The following is a 21,427-nucleotide window of genomic DNA, read 5'->3' on the forward strand; positions in this document are numbered from 1 at the left end:
GGTTTTCATTTCAAAATAGGGAAATACTGTGGAGTCCTTCAATATATACTTTATGGATATTTTTTTGCATTCACTGATTAGGAGAACTGACACGTAAATGTATATATTTTCAAAGACAGCAAGTTAGTTTTAGTGCTGTACCAAGCACAGTTACGTGTTCTTACCTGCCGCTTGACCATCTTCGTATCTTCTGGGTAGCCTTCTTTCATCTCCTGCAGAAAATGGTACTTTAGTCATTATAAATTAAAATTCTTTCTGAAGACGATGGCTTTGAAAGTCTGATAATGAGAGAAAACTAACTTAGCTAATAAGTAACAGCTTAACTCTATCCAAACTGAGATGTGCAGTTCACAATCGGTTCAGTATTTTGTAATTAAGAGCCCCAAGAAATAAAATCACATCTTTGTGAATAGTTAATACCCACTGAAGCTGTGTTTGCATGCTTACCATGCTGTCTTTCCTGCTTTTCATAATTAATACGCTTGCTTCTGCAAACTTTTAACCTCATATATAACCTCAGATACCAATCCAGAAACGAGGTTATCTGAAATCCACAATTTGTTCTTGAGATCGAAGTACTTTATCTTTCTGGAGTAGAACTAGGCAGATAAGAAGACTTGTACCTTATCAGCTCCTCAGCACTCATCTATATGAGGCACTACAAAGTTCTGGGAGATGCAGAAGTAACACCTCAAGAGTATATTCCCCATTTTGGATTGAAAATGTTTACTGTGATGTGCCAAGGCTCTGTGGTACTAAACCACTTTGTCAGCCCAACTACTGTGCTCAGAAATATTACACCAATGAATTTTAACTAAATTGCTTACTTAATTATAACTTAAACCATGGATGACCTGATACCCTCTTAATATACATTTAACGTGCCAAAATCCGAGAAAAGAATATGAAATGAAAGTATATACAGAATTCGCAATATATCATGATAAGATACTTCTACTATTTGAAGCATGGCTGCAGAGAACAAATTACTTTCTGTTTCTAACCTGAAGGACTAACAGGCTTAAAACAGGTATATAAACTGAAATTATTAGGAACATGTTTACACATTTATTCCTACTATTCCCTTTTTAAAGTTATTTCCCCTTCCTTCTAGCTAATGTAAAATACTTAAGGCTATTCTTGTTTTTCCAAGATCTTCAACAGCCAACTTAAACAACCATTAAAAACCACGCATTCTGTACATCTGAGCTGGAATCGGGAGCCGTATAAAACTTCTCCTAACAGCTCTCCTTTCGACTTCATAAAACTCAGCATATAGCAATCCATTCATTATATGCAAGACAATCAACTACTAAAGTAATCTGTAACTGTTTGACAGGCCAGCGTTGGAAAAAAAACACCAATGTAAAAATGGAATTGTTTTCTTCATATTGAACTGCGAACAAACTAAGGACCTTATGTGTAAAAGGTCATGAATGACGTCAAAATAATTTGTCGCATCATTTAATCAACTCCGCTGACACTGCTAAAAGATCAGAAGGAGCTGTTTCCAAACCCCTAAGACAAGGTCAGAGATTATCACATTTGCACAGAGATTCTGCAAGCTAGATTAGGGAGAAAATAATGGAAGGGATTTTCAGAAAACAAGCATACAGATTCCTACCATAAGCAGCAGCCCAAGCAACAGGGACAAAAGTTTTATTCACGCCAGAGTCTTCAAGCTGTGTGTCTGGAAGTGACGTAGCTTCTTCTTCACCTACAATAACTTCCATATAAACTTCATCTGCTATTTCAGCACAGCCTGGATTAAAGGAGAAGAATAAATCTTTAATTTTATTCTGCTCATCCTGTATTTTTCTTCATTTAATTTGCTCTCACTCTGATTGATATCCGTTATAAATTACTTTTCTTCCTTTGGCATTTAGAACCACCCCTTCCCTTAGGGGATCATTGTTTATTCAGACATTCCTTAAAGAGAGAAAACACATATCAATAAATATAAATCCGAAATAAATACCAACAGAAATTCAAACGTACAAACTTATAAACTTGTAACTGATGACATTTATTTGCCACTTTGCCAGAAAGCTGATTAAACAAGGCAATTCACAGTAGGAAAACAGAAAAATGAGAAATTTGACTAACCTCATTAACTTCATCCATGGACATGTTAAATTTAATATAAATAATGAAATGATTGCATACAGTATGCACAAAGTGCATTTATCCACATCACTTTAAAATAATTATAGCCTGCTCTTTATTTTTAGGGAAGATGAGCTTAGTTTTCTACTACTTCAGGCTGAAGAATCCTTCAGAAAAATTAAAAAAGTCCTTGAGAATGATGCTTATATTGTTGTACAAAACAGCATGAGAAACAAAAATGTTTCTTATTATGCTTACTAATATCTTCATCTTCCTGAGAAGAGTCCTTAACAGCCATGTAAACCATTTTTTCTCGCTGCATTCTACCAACACCTCCTTGTTCAATTACTCCAGCTACAGAATGTCCATTGTGAAAGTCACTCTCTGTGACAATTTCTGTCCCACCTTTAACAAAAAGAAGTTAAACAGATTAAGTAAATGTAAAAGAAGCCACTGTTAAGATTAATTTCAGATTTAAGTATTTTTTTCTTATTTACAACAAAGCTATTTCATAAAACTCTAATTAAATGTTTTGACATCCATGTCTGTCATAAAATCATGCAAGTTTGATACTTTGAGGCAGGTAAGGAAAAAGTTCTCTCAGTGTCTCCTCACAAATTCAAGACCGAACAACCACTACCTGAGAAGGATCAAGAGCCTTTTACACATGCTAGCAGTGAACTCAGGTGCGGCTGGAAACATACACCTGCCCATGCCCACCAAAAAAATGACTGTAATTCTAATCTTGCCCAGAACACAGCCTTTAAATTTTCTCAAGATGTGAACAGCTAATTCTTATCCCTCTTCCTCTCCCAAAATCCTATTTACTCACTTTGCAGAAATGGATTCTTAAATAATTTTTCCTACAAAGATTCTAATGTTTATGTCCCAGATGCATTAGATGGGATTGAGTAGTAACTCACACTGGGGTCATACTTCTCAAACCATGAGAGAGCAACAGTTACTGCCAATTAGTTCAACAACAAGAACATTATCTAGAGAGACAGACTAGCAAGGATGTAAGGTGCGGCACGGAATCCCTGGAGCCAACACAATCTAAAGAGTTAACAGTTGGAAAGAAGGAAATGAGAACAACTGCCCACACAGTCCCGGTCCGGGTGACTAACAAGCTTTGGCCCACTGACTTACTTGAACAGAGGCAAAAGAACAAGTTCCAACCTGGAACTTGATATTGATGCTTGAGTCAGAGAGAGGTGGCAGATAAATATTGATGCTTAGTCTTCCATGCATCTCAGGGACTGAACAGTGAGTAGCGAAGCTGCAGATTATGGCAGAACAAGCTAACACCTGGTATATACCAAGAGTCCTTGTTCACTACTACGAATGGTCCTGATGGAAAATGCTCAGCTAGGTGGTTAAGTCCAAATCGAACACGTTGTTCCATCATTCCCTGTGTTTTATAAATGGAAGACTTTGCCAAACAACCTTACCACCAAAGCCCACTTTTATAATTTTTGCCAGAAGTGGCTTTGCCAGGACATTTATCCAAGTAACTAGACTGCAATGCAAATGGATGACACGTAGGAACAGCCCTCCGCCCCACCCCCACGTACAGAAAGATCAAGAGAGCACTGCTAATGGGTAAACTTGACTCTTGGATATTCTTTGTGAAGACTGTCATCTCCGTTTCTGTATTCCTTAATGCTGAGCAGCAAACACACATTATCAACACAATCAGCTTTTTCCAAGGGGAAACACTCACCATTAATGAACAGGGTAATTTGCCAGAACTACCTCCTGGCTGTATCAGAAGCACCGAGAGTAGCTCATGAGAACATCCCTGCTGTAAATTAGTTTTCAGCCATAAGAGATTCCGATTCTTCCTGCTGCTGCATATAGCAGTCTGTCCCTCAAGACTGACAACCTAGCCCCAGAAGAAGAAACTATTTCAAGAACAGAGCCTGGCAATTCATGTAGGAACTGGCAGATGAAACAGATGTCACAATAGATAAGGGATGTTAAGATGCTGCTTCTCTAGATCCTTTCCCCATGGTCTCAGAAAGCACATGATCTTCACAACCTCTTTCTCACACTTGAAAGAAATTAAAGATCAAATACTGAAAATCCCGGGGCCTTACAGAAATACTCACTAACCTTCAGCCGAATCAAATACTGTGTATTCCAAAAAGGATAGTAAAATATGTTAAGCTACTCTGGCAACCTTGTGAAGGAGTTGATTAACAGGCTCCAACATCTACACTGTACATGCTGCAAAAGATACTGAGAAATTCATAAGACAGTCTTAACTAATTCTGAACCTACCCTGAGAGACAGAGAAAACCAAAGACAACTGCCCGATTAGCTAGTAGTCTGATCATCCCCGGAACAATCCTTTTCTACCATTAATTTGAACTGAAAAGATTACTTGTTTCTCAGAGAAGAAAAATAAAAGGCATCACACAGCCAAAAACTTCCTGAAGCAGCAGTTCATGCTCCTTGAAAAACAGCACCAGGATCATTACTAAGTGGAGGGCTTTAGACAGTTCTGTCTAAAGTTTGAGATTTTCATGGCATAGCCAGGCCAATGCTACCAGTCTATGGGAGATGATCGCCTTTCTCCACTCCAGGAAGAAGAGAGTCAGGCTGATTTGCCCTGCGAATGGCCCTCGGGCTCCTGGCCAGATACGTTCCAGTGAGGCAAAGTTTCAGCACCTAAATGCAAAGGGTAAAGCGGAATGAGCCAGAGGTTTCAGCTCTGAGAACAACTGTAAGGGGGACCCTGCTTTTACAAGTTACAAAGGACAGAACATGGGTTAGCTGTATGTCCACTTGCAAAGCACCTGGAAGTGCTGGATCTAGCCTTTGCAAAAGAGAACTGCAGAGCAATTCTGAGTTTCTTGGTTAAGTTTGGAAATGACTGTATGCCTAAAGCCCCAGCAATCTTCCCCTCTCTCTGTGTCAAGGCCACTGTTATTATGTTATGACTGTTCAATGACAGGAATCCACTCTAGAGGCTTTCCTGTGCTGACATACAGTCTTGCAACGTCAAAGAAAAGCAGCAGCTGAAAAACAGCTGCAGACACCCAACCGCTTCTACATTTGAGCTTTGGCTGCCTGAAAATAAGTACTGCTGATGTCACGGTTTAATTGAAACCAGGACAGCTAATCAAAAAAGAACTTCAGACTAATACACACCCCGTATTTACCGCATATGGGCAGCCTCCACAAATGTCACGTTCTACAAAACATTCCAGTCAGTGGATTACATGAAATTAAGAACAACAAACAAAAAGACCCTGAAATACTTCATGCTATTGGAAGAATCCATAGAATTTAAAAGGTACCTATTTCGACATCATCTTCAGCTTCAGCTTTAAATATGTACACTTTGATAACTTCTGAACCAAAACTGTCATCTTTAGCAACATCATCATTTGTCACCTCGGTACTGATTTTCAAGGGAGTGCTTCCTATATGGTCCAATTTTTCTCCAACATCATCCACTGTAAAGATAAGAGAATAGTAATGAGGTTCAAACACATTTTTTAAAACTCCAAGTAATCAGTAGCATGATTTTCTCCGCTATTATCCCCATGCATAGTAAAGGTTTGTATTCATAAATGGCCTTTACAAAACAGTTCATCTCAAGATACTTGAAAGAGATTCCAGAAGTTCAGTACTGATTTTATTGCAACTCGGGAAACACAGCAGAATTACAGAATGAAGAACACAAGAGGGAGCTTATCATCAATGTGGTAATTGGTTATGTCTGAAACTATTACACTTAGAAAGTCAAAGTGTATCAGTAAGTAAAATTAGACATCTATCAAAAAATGTTAAAAATCAACCCAGAACTGCCTGTTACAGTCTAAGAGTCCCAAAAAGTTTCACTACTCTAAGATACTGGTGACTAAAATTTAGTAGCTGAAATTCCTGTGAAGAGTGATGACTCTGAGTATATTCCCAGTGAAAGAAGTGTGCATCAAAAATTGGGCTACATCTTCACCCTAAAAGAAATTATGATTTTATCCACTTTATCACTTGAAAACATATAAATTAATGAAGATCATTGTATAATATACAGCTGATTAAAAGATGCAGTGAAAATAAATCCAAATACTACTATGTGAAATTATCATTCTTTATGTATGCAGCATAGTCACTCTGATACTATATATTCAAAATGCTCATTTTACTTATACAACAAAAATTACATTCAAACTATTGAAAGTGTAGAAGTAACACTCTTTTGGTAAAAAGGGCATTCACATAGATATCCATATATATATACTCCAAATTGCCAATACGGAGGCCACTGAACTAAGCATCTTTCTGACATATGTATTGCCAACACACTTCTCTCAGTGGATAAAATTAGCTCCTGTGCAGATGGCCAACACAAAACTGTGCAATGCTTAACACCCACTGAAGTCCTCTAAATAGAGAACAATTCCACAAAATGTAAACAAAATCTGAATTTAATACATTCCAGGGAAGTTGCGATTTACTGCATACGTAACATTAAAATATGTGCATACTAGGTTAAAAAAAAATCATTAAAATTAGTATTAAAGTGACAGTAGTGTTTCATGACTAAGAATAGAGTCTACTCAACGCGGATGCTGAGGGCTCTGAGGGGAGGACGGCTTACCTTGGGACGGCTGCAGTGGTTCCCAGTCCCCCTCTAAGTTTCCTGCCCTCAGTGCAGTGATGACTGCTCTTGAAGAGCTGCTTTTAACTACTTCAGGCTACAGCCTGGCGTACTGAGGTAAACTGGAGCTCGTTTAAGCTTTTCTTACTACTCTAGGCAGTCATGCGAGGTGGTTCAGAACCTGCTAGAAAAGGAGCAGATGCCTTTCCTGCAGCAGGGCGGGAATCCACCACAGCAATCCCAAACTAAGCTCTTCCCACTCACGGACAGGATTTCACGGAAACACCTATCCAACTGTTCTTCATCCCCACATTGAGGAACCTTGTTTCTATTTCACAAATCCTGGACTGCATCACAAGAGTACAGAAGTTATTGAGGACAGAACTAGATATAATGTAGGTAAGTACAAATAAGTATTTGATTTCATTTTAGAACCTCTGAAAATTATGTATTTTGATGAAAATTAAACAGAAAACATTAAAAAAATAGTATGCTTTAGCTGTTTCTTTTCGTAAATAAGAGATTAATTGCATCGCTGAAAAAATATCAAACTTGGATGAGTAGACAAAAATAAAAATTTCCTCAGGAAAAGAGTTTTTGTTTTTTACTTAAAAACATTCTAAATCTCTATTAAAATCGATGCCAACAACATCAACACCTTAATCTGTTAAAATCTGACATGTACTGCATGGCGCTTACATTACCTTGCAGGACAATGAAAACAGTAAGAGCATGAACACCACAGACGAGAAAGCCACAACAGAGAACTTGGCATATTCCTTTGGCACTTAAAAGTCACCAGCATCAGGTTATTCGTAGATCTTTATATCCAGTATGGGAGTGTTACTGCATCTGCTAATTGTATTTTTTTATGCTGCCAGAATGGAGTTATTAGAAGAGAGGATTATGCATCCTCTGATAACAGGAAAAAGGAAGATGCTAAAAGACACTTATCTTGGAAAAAGTATTTCCATACATCTACTATGTTTGAATTAATTAAAGACCATTTTCTTTTCTGCATGGCTTTTAACACTTACAAAAGTTTCTTATCCAAATTCTTCAAAATGCTACACATACGTTTAATTCTAGTACAGTGAACATTTCTACTGCATGTATGAGTCTTTGAAGGACTGGAGGTAACTAATAGTACAAGGCAGGAGTGATTATATATATATAGCTATATGACTAGACATGTTGCCAAAATGCAGAAAGACTATTTAATGGCTGGGTGGAAGAAAGCACTAGTTGTAAGCCATTACTGTAATATTAGAATTGGTAGGTGGCAGTAAAGTTATTTGCCAATCTGCAACTCCAGCAACATCAACTTTTTCTAAACTCACAAATTTTATAACGTAACGCATTATCAGTTTAACACAGAAAATAAGTATTTCAGTACTGGAAGGTTATTCAACAACAGCAACTTCCTACTGAACAGTGGAGTAATCACGTATCTGTGATAAGCTTTCTTCATGGCAAAAATTTCCAATTATTTAACTAATATTGGGTGACAATGACTGTATACCGCTATGTATCTGGTGCAATAACGTAAGAAAAAAACCACACAATTTTGGATGGTTGCCTTACCAGGACATCAATTGCAACACAACAAAGATTACATAAAGAAAAAAAATGAGGAATTTTTCAATTTTACAGTTTTTGTAAGAATATTTTCAGCCAAAAATATAAAGTAAAATACATGAATATAGCACATACACTTACATGCTGTGTTTTACCATTTCAAGTAAAGCCCCCAAATCTTCAATATCCTTTAAAAACAGGGAGCCCTGTCTTAGAGGGGCAAACTTACAACATTATTTTTAAAATTAGTGGTTACTCCCACACCATCAACCATCCTGTGTCTTTTCAAAGATCTTCAGTCTCTACAATTTAAGCTAAAGTAATGGAAACATATCAGGAAGCCTGTGTATCCAGGGCCTCTGAAATCACTTTTCTAAAAAAGCCAAAGTGTAATATAACAAAATTTGAAAAATATAAACTGGACTGAGAAAATGATACTGATATGGACTGTCATTTGTAAGATGTTGCCTTTTGTTTCAAATACCTCAACAACAAAAGACACTGCATCAGCAATTGCTACTGCTTAAATTGCTGTCTTACATGAAGTAAATTTCATGGTTTCAATCTATTTTTAAACACATTTAGATAAGGGGAAAACAATCAACACAGCAGGACAAGTAATCTTTGTCAAGTTCCAAAATAGTAGGACTTTTTTTTAAAAGAGATCGTGAAAATATTCTATTGTCTAAGTAATATGACTTCAATCACAGACTGCTAACCCATCAGTGCGAAATTATCTGATGACTTTTCCCAGTGATAGTTCTCAGGAACAGGAATGCTTACTTTATGTCAATGGAATATGAAAGTGTCTTCCAGATCTGACTCATCCACCAGAAGCACTACATATTATTATCTCGTCACTTAAAATTAACTGAAAAAACAACAGAGAACCTTTATAAATATATGCTGAATCCTCCTGAATAAACAAGGTTTAAAGGAAAACTCAGCACACTTCCCATTTTAAACTTACCTTACTTGGCTGTTTTCAGGTGTGTGATGTCCAGATTCACCGTGGATTGCCAGCTCCCAATTCATGTGATGCCTCAGCATGCACTATGCTGGTGATATCACACCCACCATAGGAGCCCATAGGGATAACATGAGGGCAAGATAAGTCCCGTGGTTTTACAATTTTTCATATTTTTCTAATGTCTGGTATACTTATTTTATATCCCATAGGTTACAATATAGGAGTATTAATATTAAAATGTTTAGCAAATTATGTAACACTGTATTGTAATATACTAAAAAGGAGGTGGTGGTGGAACAGTACCTTACCCCTAAAGGCCAGCTCCAGTGTTGTTCTTTGGTGGGTATGAGGTCACCAACATAGTGCATGCAGGGCCAACACACGGATCGGGAGCTGGCAATCCGCTGTGGGTCTGAATATCGCAAACCTGAAAAACAAAAAAGGGTACGCTTTAAGCTACAGGTGTGCTAACTCCTCCCTGGCAAAATGGGATGTACTGTTCATAATTTTCCCGTCTCGGTATGAGATGGATGGGTGCCTGATCACGCCATATGCACTCATTTTGTATTAATTTCCTTTTTAACAAGTCCCTTTTAAACAGGTATTCTGGAGATTTAAAACAAGGGATCATGCATATCCCGTGACATACATTGTGAACATATCAAAAAAAGGTTTTTCACTCTTACGTTTATAAGGCTGATTTAAAAAAGCTGAATTCATCTGCACTGAGGTAGCAGAGTGGCAATAATCTTCTAGCGAAAATTTCCAATTACAAAATCATATGCAGCTAGTTTACAGAACTATCAAGACAAACTTTTTATTTACCAAATAGTATTTACACAAAAACGTAATTACCAATAGCGTATAAAATATCTACATGGGAATGTCGTCTTAAAATGGTGAAAAATCACCTTTCGGTGTATTTAAACTGTAACTCCCAACAAAAGAGTAACGTAAGTTAAAATTCCACTCTCAGCTCAGCTTCACACCCTAAAATGTAGTATTTTAGAAGTTCCCAAAACGTGTTCCACAGAACAGTTGGTGGTATTCCCTAAGGGCATTATCTGTCATTTTATGCAAAGTCCCCCCTTTTTAGATGCTAAATTTCATTAAAAGACAGCTAAGTATTTTGACATTCTTTAAAACTATCATTTTGATGTGATTTACATTATTAAAAAGTTCAACAGTCCTATATATGCACCCCAAAAGAAACATCATAAAATTAACTTTCTGCAATATTTACTGAACATCTGACAATTAAAAAATGTAAGTAAATAAAAAGGGTTTTTAAACTGCTTGATAAACTGAGGCATTTATCTATTCCACACAACAGATTATCTTCATAAACATAACAAATTCAACGCTAATTTAAAAACACTTAAACCCCAAACAAACAAAAAATGAACAACTGTATAAGACTGATTCATTTTTGCTGAGAAAAAAATCAACAGTAGATACTGCAGGTCAAGCTGGCATACCCAGCATAATACAACCTCAAAATTTAGCAGAGGCAAGAGGCTGCCTTAATTTATCTAAAATGATTACTTAAAACAAAATTCTAGATTAATAATGTAGCTTCCAACTGTGATTATTCAGGCATATCATGATTATACATATATAAAAATCTAATTTGCTGAAAACTAGGTCGCAAACTGGCTTTGAAACATTGCAAAAGCCATCGGTAGGCTTGAGAACAAAGCCTTGACAAAACTATGAATGTATCAGACATGGCTGGGGTCATCACGTAACAGTTACTGGAAGTCTAAGATGCTCTGGTCTAAGTGCAGTGATCATCGTTACCAATCACATTTATCTATCTTAGAAGGAATTCCAAAGATGACTTTACTTACAATTACAAAGGTGCAGTTGGAAATACCGCAGTTACAGAATACAACTCATCGTAAGTACTCTGTCAGAAAGGAGGAATTTTTTCAGTGAAACAACTGACTGTAAAAATGGTGTTCCTTTATTTACAAACACATGGGAATTTTTCTGTTGTAGGTCTGATTTGCTTTTAGACTGAGGGTTTTTTGGTTCTTTTTCCAAAAACCCTTTTTGACTTCTATTAGTGACATGTGGCGTTACAGTAATGATAGAATGATAAAAAAATCATTGCTGTCCATCCTATACTGGACAAAAAATAAATACCAAAAATATATTTTGCATAAGAGACATAAATGCTATGAAATATTGAAAACATCATAATCACTGATCAGTCATGTCTTCTGTCGTGAAATTTTTAATAAATGCAGCTTGCTGTGAACAGATTGACACTTCGACACACTTGGCATTGCCATTTTTTTTAACATATTGCTTCTGACTAAATAAAATCTGTTTTGACCTACTCACATTTCAGGAACTAATTTGGAGAAGTCAAAAATCTAAAATGGACTATCATAGATTTTATCAAATTTGCTTAACAATAAAAACTGGTATCTTGAGTGTAAGTTAACCACTGAAGAAACATAATAGACCTAAGGTCCTTTCAGTAGCTCTCACTCAACAAGTAGTATAGAACCATACAGTTTCCTCAAAGTTGAATGCTGTGTGGAAACTGAAATGGGCAGCCACTTTCCAGTGTTAGAGCCAATCAATTCATGCACACAACCACTTAACGTCAAGTTCAGTCCAGAACAGCCCATCATACCATGAAATGCCTGTTATAATTTTTAATACAGCTAAACAAACAATATTTCGTTGACACATACAAGGAAACTTTACGAGTGAGAGATCTTAAAAACCTGTTTCTTTGTTGGATTCTACTGATTCAACCCGTTATTTTTACATGAATCTACATAACATGGTAATACACCTGTGTATTTAAAAAAAAAAGTGCTATACTCAAAAGAAGTGGAATGTCTAACTTTCCAATGTGTTTTTGTTAATTTTCAGGAATCTCTAGTTTCAGAAACACAAACATACACACTCATTCACTCAACAGCATGAACGACATTCTCTTTCTTGCTGTATCAGCGATAATGGATTTTTCATCGAGAAAACCCAAATCCAGACACCAAGAATTAACTGGGCAACAGACTATTATCTGAGAGTTCCAGTACAGAATGCAGCAAGAGTCCAGCTATAGTAACTTCTCCCCACTAGACCACTTCTACTTCAGGTAATTTCCTGTTCATATCTACCTTTGTTTAACTTACAAGATATCATTAAGTAGTCTTCAGATGTACTCTTGCCATCATCATCGTCTTCTGTTTTTATAGTCACTGTGGAGCCAGGAACAGTACCAGCTGCTTGAATGACTGCTTCAGAATCTGAGTTCGTTACAAGAACTTCTTCTGAAACCATCGTAGGCGAGTTGGCTCCTGATACAGAGTCTTGCACCACATGCTCCAAATGTCCATCAGGACCCGTAACAAGGTCAGCCACAAAAACCTGATCGGGAACTCTAACAGTTTCTGTTATTAGATCAGAAGTCAAAACATGATCACTGGTATCTAAAGCTTCTTCAATAGCAACATCAGCTTCCAAAACAGAATCGGGAACAATTACACCTTCTGTTACAACATCAGTTTCAGTGATGATGTCAGGTCCTTGGACAACTTCAGCTGCTAAGCCATGATCAAGAGTTATTCCGTCATCGGTAACAACATCAGAAACTAGGACAGCTTCGGGGACTGATACAACAATATGGTCTCCATCAATATGAGCAGTGCCAGCCATTCCAGCCACTATGAAACAATTATGAATGAGGAGAAAAATGTTAAAATTACTGCATTAGCAATTAGTTTATCTAAGGAATGGAATAATTGTATAGATAAGTTAAACACATGTACAAATCTGTTACTTTTCAACAATCCACATTTTGCATTTCACTTGATAAAGACTATCCAAAGCAGCCTGTATTCTTTCAATTAAGAAAAACAAAACATGTGGAGTTTGTCCCAAATTTAGGTTTTACAATGCTGGTATGTTAAAAACTACAGGCCAGTTTGCAATTTCATCTTTTTTTAAATTCCAGTTAGAAAACGTTTGATTACAGTAGCAATTTGAACTTTCACAGAATTCTTGCATGATACTGGAAGTGTGGTAACAATACATTAATTGCTGTTACAATAAAAGGACTCTCATCCTTTAGACTGCATGGGCCTTGATAAAAATACTCAGTTGTATGCAGTATTTATAGTACAATTTCCAACAACTTGCCACATTGCAAGGAATGGCTAGAAACAGAAACCTGTTTTTCATTAACAGACTTGACTGGCCAGTCGTATTTGCAGACCACTTTTCTATACATAAAAAAGAATGCACAGTGAATTATTTTAACACACATAAATACCAGTTCTAATCTTAATGAATAAAACACTAAAGAAAATGGTTCTTATCAGAACAGAAAAAAAAATTAAAATTATTCAGCATTGTACTGCAAATGCAATTATTTTGGTACACTCTGAGGGATATTAATTCATGCTAGAACAAAGACATGGTCCTTCCCAATATTTGAGAAGGTCACCTCCTGCCATAATGCAGAAATGGAGACCCACAAAGAAAGAGTGCAGATTTCTTGCTGTCGTTTCTCTAAACCTTCAAAATTGCTAAGGTTATTTAGCACTGCCACCAAAAGAAATGGTATTAATAAAAAAAAAAATAATCACTTTAGAAACAAGTTTTCTTACATCAGTACAGCCTCAGGACTGATGTTCTTGACAGAGGACTTCTAAGCACATGTGAACATGGAGATTTAGCTAAATCTGTAAATTGTTGCCTACGTAATAAGTTATCTGTTGTCACACAAAGAGATTATTTCCCACCACATTTACTGAAATACCCTAAAGGAGAACTGGAGACAGTAATCAGGGTAAGCACACAAAAGCTCGGACGTTGCTTACATCCTGTACTGGATGTTATTTACATCTCCTGTATGCTGGAGGTGTAACAGCTTGTCAGTGTGACTTCAAGCAGAAGCACACGCACCACAAAACCATTGAAACCCAGATAACGTTTTCTGTCTCATCTAGAGCACTTTGGGCCACAGACTTAACTTCTTTTTTTTTTTCAGAATTACTTCAGCATTTCGGAATAAGTGACCATTTCAACATCAGCAACCAAAGTATACAAAGACATATTACACAACACCTTAAATTCTGAATTTTCTCAAAGAAGTCATGCAAATAGCATTATTGTATTAGTCAACTCTACAGCTTGATATAATTTATAAACATACAGCAAAAACCTGAAAAATAGTCTTGATTTTATTAATTATTTTTAATAGTTAAAATGTTTACCAAAATCCTGCATAATCATAGTGTGAGGCATTTTGGATTCTTGTGTTTGCAACCCAAGACTTCCACCGCCGGGATCCATATTCAGCTAAGTTCATTCACAAATAACTGCAATAAAAGCAAAATCAGAATTCATGTTGAACAGTGTTATTGCGTTGATTAGCTTTACTGGATTAATGTGTCACACTGACAAACACAGAAAAGTATTTATCCAAAACTTCAAGAAAAACGCATGCAATACTTCATACAATTCACTTTGCTTTATTCTTTTATTTTTTTGACCTAAAATCCCAAAAATGTTTCTATCCATAAGTGGCCCTACAGTAATCAAAAGAATTACACATGTGAGTGAAACCAAACAAGTCAGCAATTCTTGGTCAGAACTTAAAGGTTTTTTTGTATGTAAGTCTTTGCTTACTGCCTGGCCTAGAACAGTTATGTTTCTATTCTGTAGAATTTAACTGGAAAGTGCTTTCTGCTTACCTTCAGCATGCAGAGGTACACACTTCGACATTATTTCTAGGAGCAGTAAGTGCAAGAAATGTCTAAGCCTTCAATTTCCCCACTGCAAACTGAACGTTAAAATATTTTTGCAGTTTTATGAGACTATCTCCATAGGGTAACACCTCACTGACTGACAGCAAAGATGTCACCTGCAATACTAGCAGCGGCATCACGCCATAGTAACAACGCAACGTAACACATGCTAGTAAGCAACTGAACCTAGTTACAGGTAACCTCTTATCTAGGAGCAGAAACTTTGTCAAGAAGCAAGCTAACTTTGCCTTAAATGAACTGAAGCTAACTGTCGGCAGAAGCAAGAAATGCAAGTCGGACATCAACAGCGCACGTGCTATTACTAACTACATGCCTTACCATAATAACATATATTAGCAGCTATGCACGAAGAGGTCACCTTTGCTCTATCCCTGTCTGTACATACTCTTCAACCAATTATTAAGACTGGTGATTATGGATGTGTGGAGCTGCATCAAAGAAAGTTGAGAATTGTATGGGGAGTATCAATTTTTCAGATTCTTTCACAATTTTGTACCTATCAGATATTTCAAAACAAATTTTCATGTGTGAATTTAATTGAACATTATGTTTAATTATAGGTAAGTTTTGAAAAAGCTGCATAGTGCACTAAATTTACGAGAACAAAAGTGCCAAAGCTGATTTTCTCTTCCAGCGGCTGTGTATGAACATATCATTAAAAAAGTCTGACAAAAGGCCTGGTAGAAAATTTAATCAGCCCTCAGATTTGCATGCACAGTGCAGAACTACCCATTGTAACAGGCAACAGCTAAGTGTAAGAAAGGCCAACTTATTTCAACATCTCCATTGCCATGGTACTTACTGAAGAAACGACAGTGCTCAACAGACTTCTGTGCTGACACCTCTATTTACCATTCCAGTGTTAGGACTGTATTACCCATACTGGTTGACATTTTATTTCAAAACTGTCAGGTTATTCTAGAAATCTTATCTTCCAACACTGTCCCTTCTGTGCTGCCTCATTTCTGCTGCCAGGGAAAAGCTGGTCCTATGCAGCTATCTGCAATATCCCTCTAATAGAAAACTGATCCTTTAAAGCTTCTGATAGAACAGACCCGCCAACTCTTTGTGAACTCCCCACTGTTATCCTTCACTGTTACATCTTTAGCTTGATTTTCTTTCTTTTCTTTTCTTTTCTTTTTGACAATTATATTGTTGCTTTGGCTCTTCTAATTCCCCTTAATGCTTAGAGGCTTGTTTCCCGCTTTCTCTTTTGTCAGACTTGCCTATTTTCCTCAATCTTTTAAAATTACACCAGTTCCTCAAACCTTGCCACGCAGCCATGCCAGTTCTCCTCTGAGTTTTACTTCTGACATTCTCGCATTCATTAAAATGCAATTCCAATTACATCCAAGAATTTTCACAGATGGAGAGTAAACGTTGAGCTTCTGAGTAAACTCAATTTTACAAAGATCTCCGTTTCTGGTATCATATCTGTCTTGAGGATGCTGAATCTCTTTCGTAAGGTACAGCAACACAAACTTGCTTTCAGAGAAAGAGAAAGCACGTAACATTTCTCTGTCTGACAGAGTGTTTCCACAAAATACGAGAGGATAAATTAGCATTCCTCCACGTTATTTGCATTGCTACTAAGCATTAAAGTGTGGGAATTCTGAATTATTTTGCAATTTGCTGCAACCCAAAAGACTTTTACACAAGTTCTCAGTGCAGATGAAGTGACTCTATAGAAGCAGCTACAGCAGTATACAGAGAGCAAGGCTTTCATAGGTGAAAAATCTCTACCTTAAAAAAAATCTCTGTTGCACAAGACTAAAATCTTGTACTTTCCTGCCCTCTCATATGCAAGAATTGGAAATAAGTGACAGTATCACACAGAAAATGAAGAGTTTTAAGAGTTGTGGGAAGTGAACGCAGAACAAGAGCTCAAGTCAGAACTACCTGGAACTGGGAGGTGCAGAGATGAATAGGTAAGTACAAATGCCTTTAAGAGCAAGTCTCAAAAATATGGTACTTTTACTGTTGTAGTTCCAATCTTGATTTTGCTCTTCTGGATTTCATAGAAAGTTGACCCCTATCCTACTGCAAGAATTTGTTTAAGTCTGTGCATCTAAATCCAAAATATGACAGAAACTTCAAGTACTGTGTAGTACAACATATTTGACAACCCTACTGCAATGAAATATACCACAACAGAGTTAAGAGCGAACATAGTCAAGCAAGGTGAATAATAAAATAAGCCAAGCTGTAAGAACAAATGGCTAAAGTGCCTGAAATCTCCGAGATACCTCTAAGCCAGAATCAAGGTACCCAGAAAGAGCCAGGACCTAATGCAACTCACACTATCGCACTAACCCAGAAGTAAACTAAACTTGGCGGAGGACATGACATCCATTCCTCTTAAAACATGAAGCTCTATCAATAACACGCACTGGAGTCCACAGTAAAAGACTCTAAAAACTGAACAGATCAAAGCATCTTAATGCCAGCTACTACGTTTACTGCAACACTTGTGGCTCACCAGAACTGACAGCGTTGGATCCTTGGTACCAAACCAAGTCGTCATCGAGAAGGGAGATGCTGGCACTCTGTCAGTGCCGAGGGCCGCGGTCTCTACTGCGTCAGGCACCAGGCTCGGTCTGCACGTGGAAACTGATGCTCCAGATGTCATTCAAGGCAGGCAGAAAGCCACCAAGGTGACATGATGTGAAAAGTCAGTTTTGGTGCTACATTGCTTTGCCTCCTTTTTTATGATTGTGTTAAATGCCTTCACTTCAGCAGGTGATGCAGAATGCCTACTCTGTGCAGGCCAAGACACAGGTGCCAGGTGGGTACAATTTTGTCTGTGGGGTGTTTTTATACGAAAAAAATACAAAACAGAGTAACAAGGAGGAGTATGTGGAAAACACAGTCCATGCTTACTGCATCTTCACTGTCAACGAAGGAACTGAACAGAGATTATTCCTTCTTTTATACTCTTGAAATACTCCAAACGAAGGAAGCAGCAAGCAGTCCACAACGATGGCAATTTCAAGAAAAAGTCACCGATCCACCCCAAGGAGGTTTCAACTTAACTGAGAATACAAAAGAACCAAAGAACTTGTATCACCTAGTGTCACTATCAGCCTTTCAACGCTTTCTCCCTGTATTATCTGCTCAAAACTACTACTCTCAAATTGTCTTTAAAATCTACAATACTAATGCTGGGGACGACAATGACTAACATGCTTCTTGCAGAGCTACAGGAATTCCCCAACGTAGTTTCTTGATGGCGCCCTATCAGAGTAAGTTAAGTTCCACAGACCAGCTAGTATTATAAAAACACAAGTCAAACATTATCAGTGAGGAAAGTAGTCAAAGATTTAACTAACCAATTCCAACCATACGATCAAATTTCAATGTAGTTTTAAGTTTTAGCTCCAAAACAGAATTCTTTCATCACTGTAAAAATTACGGAGCAATCTCAGAACCTTAATGCAATGCTCTATCGCTCCTGAATTATTGTCACAGCCCTCTGAAACTCTTAACATAGCTAATGAATACTTGCTATTACAAAATAAGACACAGCTCTAGACCATAAATGGCTAATTTAATATAGCAATTTCAGAATTAATGCAATACTCTACAATTTCCTGACCACAGCCTTTACACTCAGATAATCCTTCTTTTTTAATGTAAATGAATACAAAAAATGATCTTAAATTATATAAATTTGAGATTACAGGAAAAATATGCTAGGCTTTTCTTCCTTCTTAATTAGCAATTGCATTTATTTTCAGATTATATAATTAGATGCCCAAATGTAAGTATATTACTTATTGTGCTACCTAGAAAATTCAACACAAAGTAAGACTACAATTTTAATTTAAATTAAAATTTTTGCAAGGAAAGCAGATTATCACTAAAAGGAGTATTTCCCCAGCAGCTAACAGGACTGTAAGAATTAGCAAAGTTACAGGATGGCACCTTCTGTGCACGTAATACTAGGAATACCTTAAACTTCCACTAAAAACAGAGATGGACGATGACACACTAGCAATAAACATGCTGAAGCTGTACCTCGGTTGATGCAGCTGGTATCCAACCATTACTTAAGTATACTCTTCAAAACCCTCAATGCAGACAAAGGACAGAGTCGCATCAACTATGCCATTGCAGATTTTTTTTTTTTATATCTACGTTTGGGTCTTAAAGGAATGCAGTGACAGCTGTAAAACCCCTTACTGCTAATGCTGGAACAATTAACAGATAAGGCCTACAATTCTGCTACAACTGGATATTTTTGCTCATAGATTTCAGTAGTGCAGATGATTTCGTTTCACACGCTACATACGCATGCGAATCTTATTATTGGAAACAGCAAAAAATGTAGTACAGCGATTAACTGTGGTTCTTCACAGCTTCTTTCTGTAGTATACCATGTTATATAGCCACACAATCATAGAAGTAGTGGTCCAATTATATGTTTTAAAAAAGGACAGAGAAATAAGGCAGAAAGCCACAATTCTGTATACTATCATAATCCCAAACTTACTCATACCTCTCTTGCCTCTAACTATTAAGATCTCAAGTTTTTCCTCTCAATTCCCCTTCTCCTGTGTATTTAGAAAAAAATACTGCGAAAATACTTTATTAGCACCAGCCAATAAAATATCATTTTACAACATTCCATTAATTTATTTTTTTTTTAATTATAGCATGCTATCTTGCACCAGGAAGGAGTACGTTACCATCAGATGCCAAAATGAAGAATTTCATGAAACCTAAACTGAGAGTCCCAGAGCAGTGTCTCAAGGCTAAATTTTTTAAATATGTATCTGACCTTGTTTTGCTTTTTTGAAAAATATAGTTCTCTTTCTAACTAGCTTCAGAAGAAGGTTGATTTTAATCTATTTCAGTTCTTTATGCCAACTCTCTTCCTTAGACAGGACTCAGTTGAGACCAGGGAATGAATTTTAGAGTTAAAAAAAGGGATATATGACCTCTTTGTCTACAGGCAGGAACACTACTGTAAATTACTACTGTAAATGTTTTTTTTTAAAATCAAAGATAATGGTTGGCAGTCTGGGAATACAGACTTAGGAATACCTAACAATATTTAAAAAAGCAACACTCAATTGAAAAACTGGTAAAGGCCCAAGCCCTCATAAACATTGCTCTTAGTATACACATCGATTTATTTTTAGCTTACTCTTCCCATAAAAATATTGTAAAACGACCATTAATATTTTAAGTTTCTTTGAGAAAGCTTTCAGAAAACACCCTAAACTCAGAGATCTTCAACAAAGTATTTTAAGGAGGAGGGGAAAAAATGAATACCTCAGCACTTCTACCCTTCCCAGGAAAAAAAAGGGGTGTTGTTCTTGTACCCAGAGGTACAGTGAAGCTCCCAATCAAGAGGCTGGCTTCCAGGCATTGTTGCCGTATTTACAATTTTTATAACATAAAAAAGTATTTCTACAAAACGCCAATTACAACTTAATAAATCTACATAAATAAAAAGCATGTATTTAATACATCTTGTTATATCCTAAACAGTGTGATCCTGCAAATGCTAAGCATCTCCCCAGTTTACACATGCAATTATTCCCAGTATGTTCCGGTGATACATTTTCACATAAAGCATATTTGCATGGTCAGCCCTTAAGCACTCCTTTAAAATAGTGAATTTCTTCTAAATAATATTTAAGTCTTGTTTACATATAATAAAGTAAAACACAACATCATACTTTGTCAGGTGTTTCAGATATTTGTAAGCTGCACATGACATTTTGATTAAACCAACAGGACCAAGCTCAGATATAGAGCAATATAACAATAAATAAACTTATATGTAGTTGAAAAATCCAAACCAAGTGTTTTCTAATTCTCTCTTAACATTCAAGTTCAAGAATACAAGAGAACGATCCTCCCCTGAAGACACTTCAGGATTTGGGTTTTTTTCCCCCGATTTTTAATGCAGCAACCAATAGAAATGCAATGAGAAACATCCTGCTCATGCAGAAATCTTAAGCAGAAGAACCCAACTCATAAAATAGCATGCAGGTTAACACAAGCCCTTCGCAGACAAAAGACTGGGTATGAAAAACGAACATATCCGTTTTAAAGTCCTTTATTGTGTTCACCTATAAAGCATCCCTGAAAACTTACACTCTAAATCCATTTAAAATGACAAAAGACAAAACCACTGAACGAGATTTTGTCTTACTGCCTGAAATGCGCTTAAGGCTCTTAAATAAATTAATAAAATAGATGAATTTACATCTGCGTGTTACATCCACGGCAGTAACAAGGCTTCCCGTAATCAAAAGCATCGGCAGAGAAGGGCGACAGCCACGTAAAGGCACTGCGCAGCCAGGGCTGCCCGCGGCTCCGGCTTCCAGACTTGCGACCCCCCGACTCCACGGG

At 36.8% G+C, this 21,427-nt stretch overlaps 1 protein-coding gene across 3 annotated transcripts in view; it reads right to left on the minus strand.

Annotated features, from left to right (window-relative positions):
* Positions 1-21,427, minus strand: part of ZNF711 (zinc finger protein 711) — a 31,713-nt gene that overhangs the window by 3,911 nt on the left and 6,375 nt on the right. For 2 of the 3 annotated variants that reach the window (XM_009326631.1, XM_009326630.1), the window contains exons 2-8: positions 17,541-18,093; positions 14,507-14,611; positions 12,422-12,952; positions 5,412-5,570; positions 2,365-2,511; positions 1,625-1,762; positions 165-212 (exon numbers count right to left, since the gene is read on the minus strand). In XM_009326631.1, the coding sequence (XP_009324906.1) occupies positions 165-212; positions 1,625-1,762; positions 2,365-2,511; positions 5,412-5,570; positions 12,422-12,952; positions 14,507-14,585 (1,102 nt within the window). In that variant the 5' untranslated portion in view covers positions 14,586-14,611; positions 17,541-18,093. Of the gene's footprint in view, positions 1-164; positions 213-1,624; positions 1,763-2,364; positions 2,512-5,411; positions 5,571-9,079; positions 9,168-9,266; positions 9,408-12,421; positions 12,953-14,506; positions 14,612-17,540; positions 18,094-21,427 lie in introns of those variants that run through there. The other variant, XM_009326632.1, reaches the window with a different exon arrangement.

Source organism: Pygoscelis adeliae, unplaced genomic scaffold, assembly GCF_000699105.1.
Source record: "Pygoscelis adeliae isolate BGI_AS28 unplaced genomic scaffold, ASM69910v1 Scaffold216, whole genome shotgun sequence".
Classification (NCBI taxonomy): Eukaryota; Metazoa; Chordata; class Aves; order Sphenisciformes; family Spheniscidae; genus Pygoscelis; species Pygoscelis adeliae.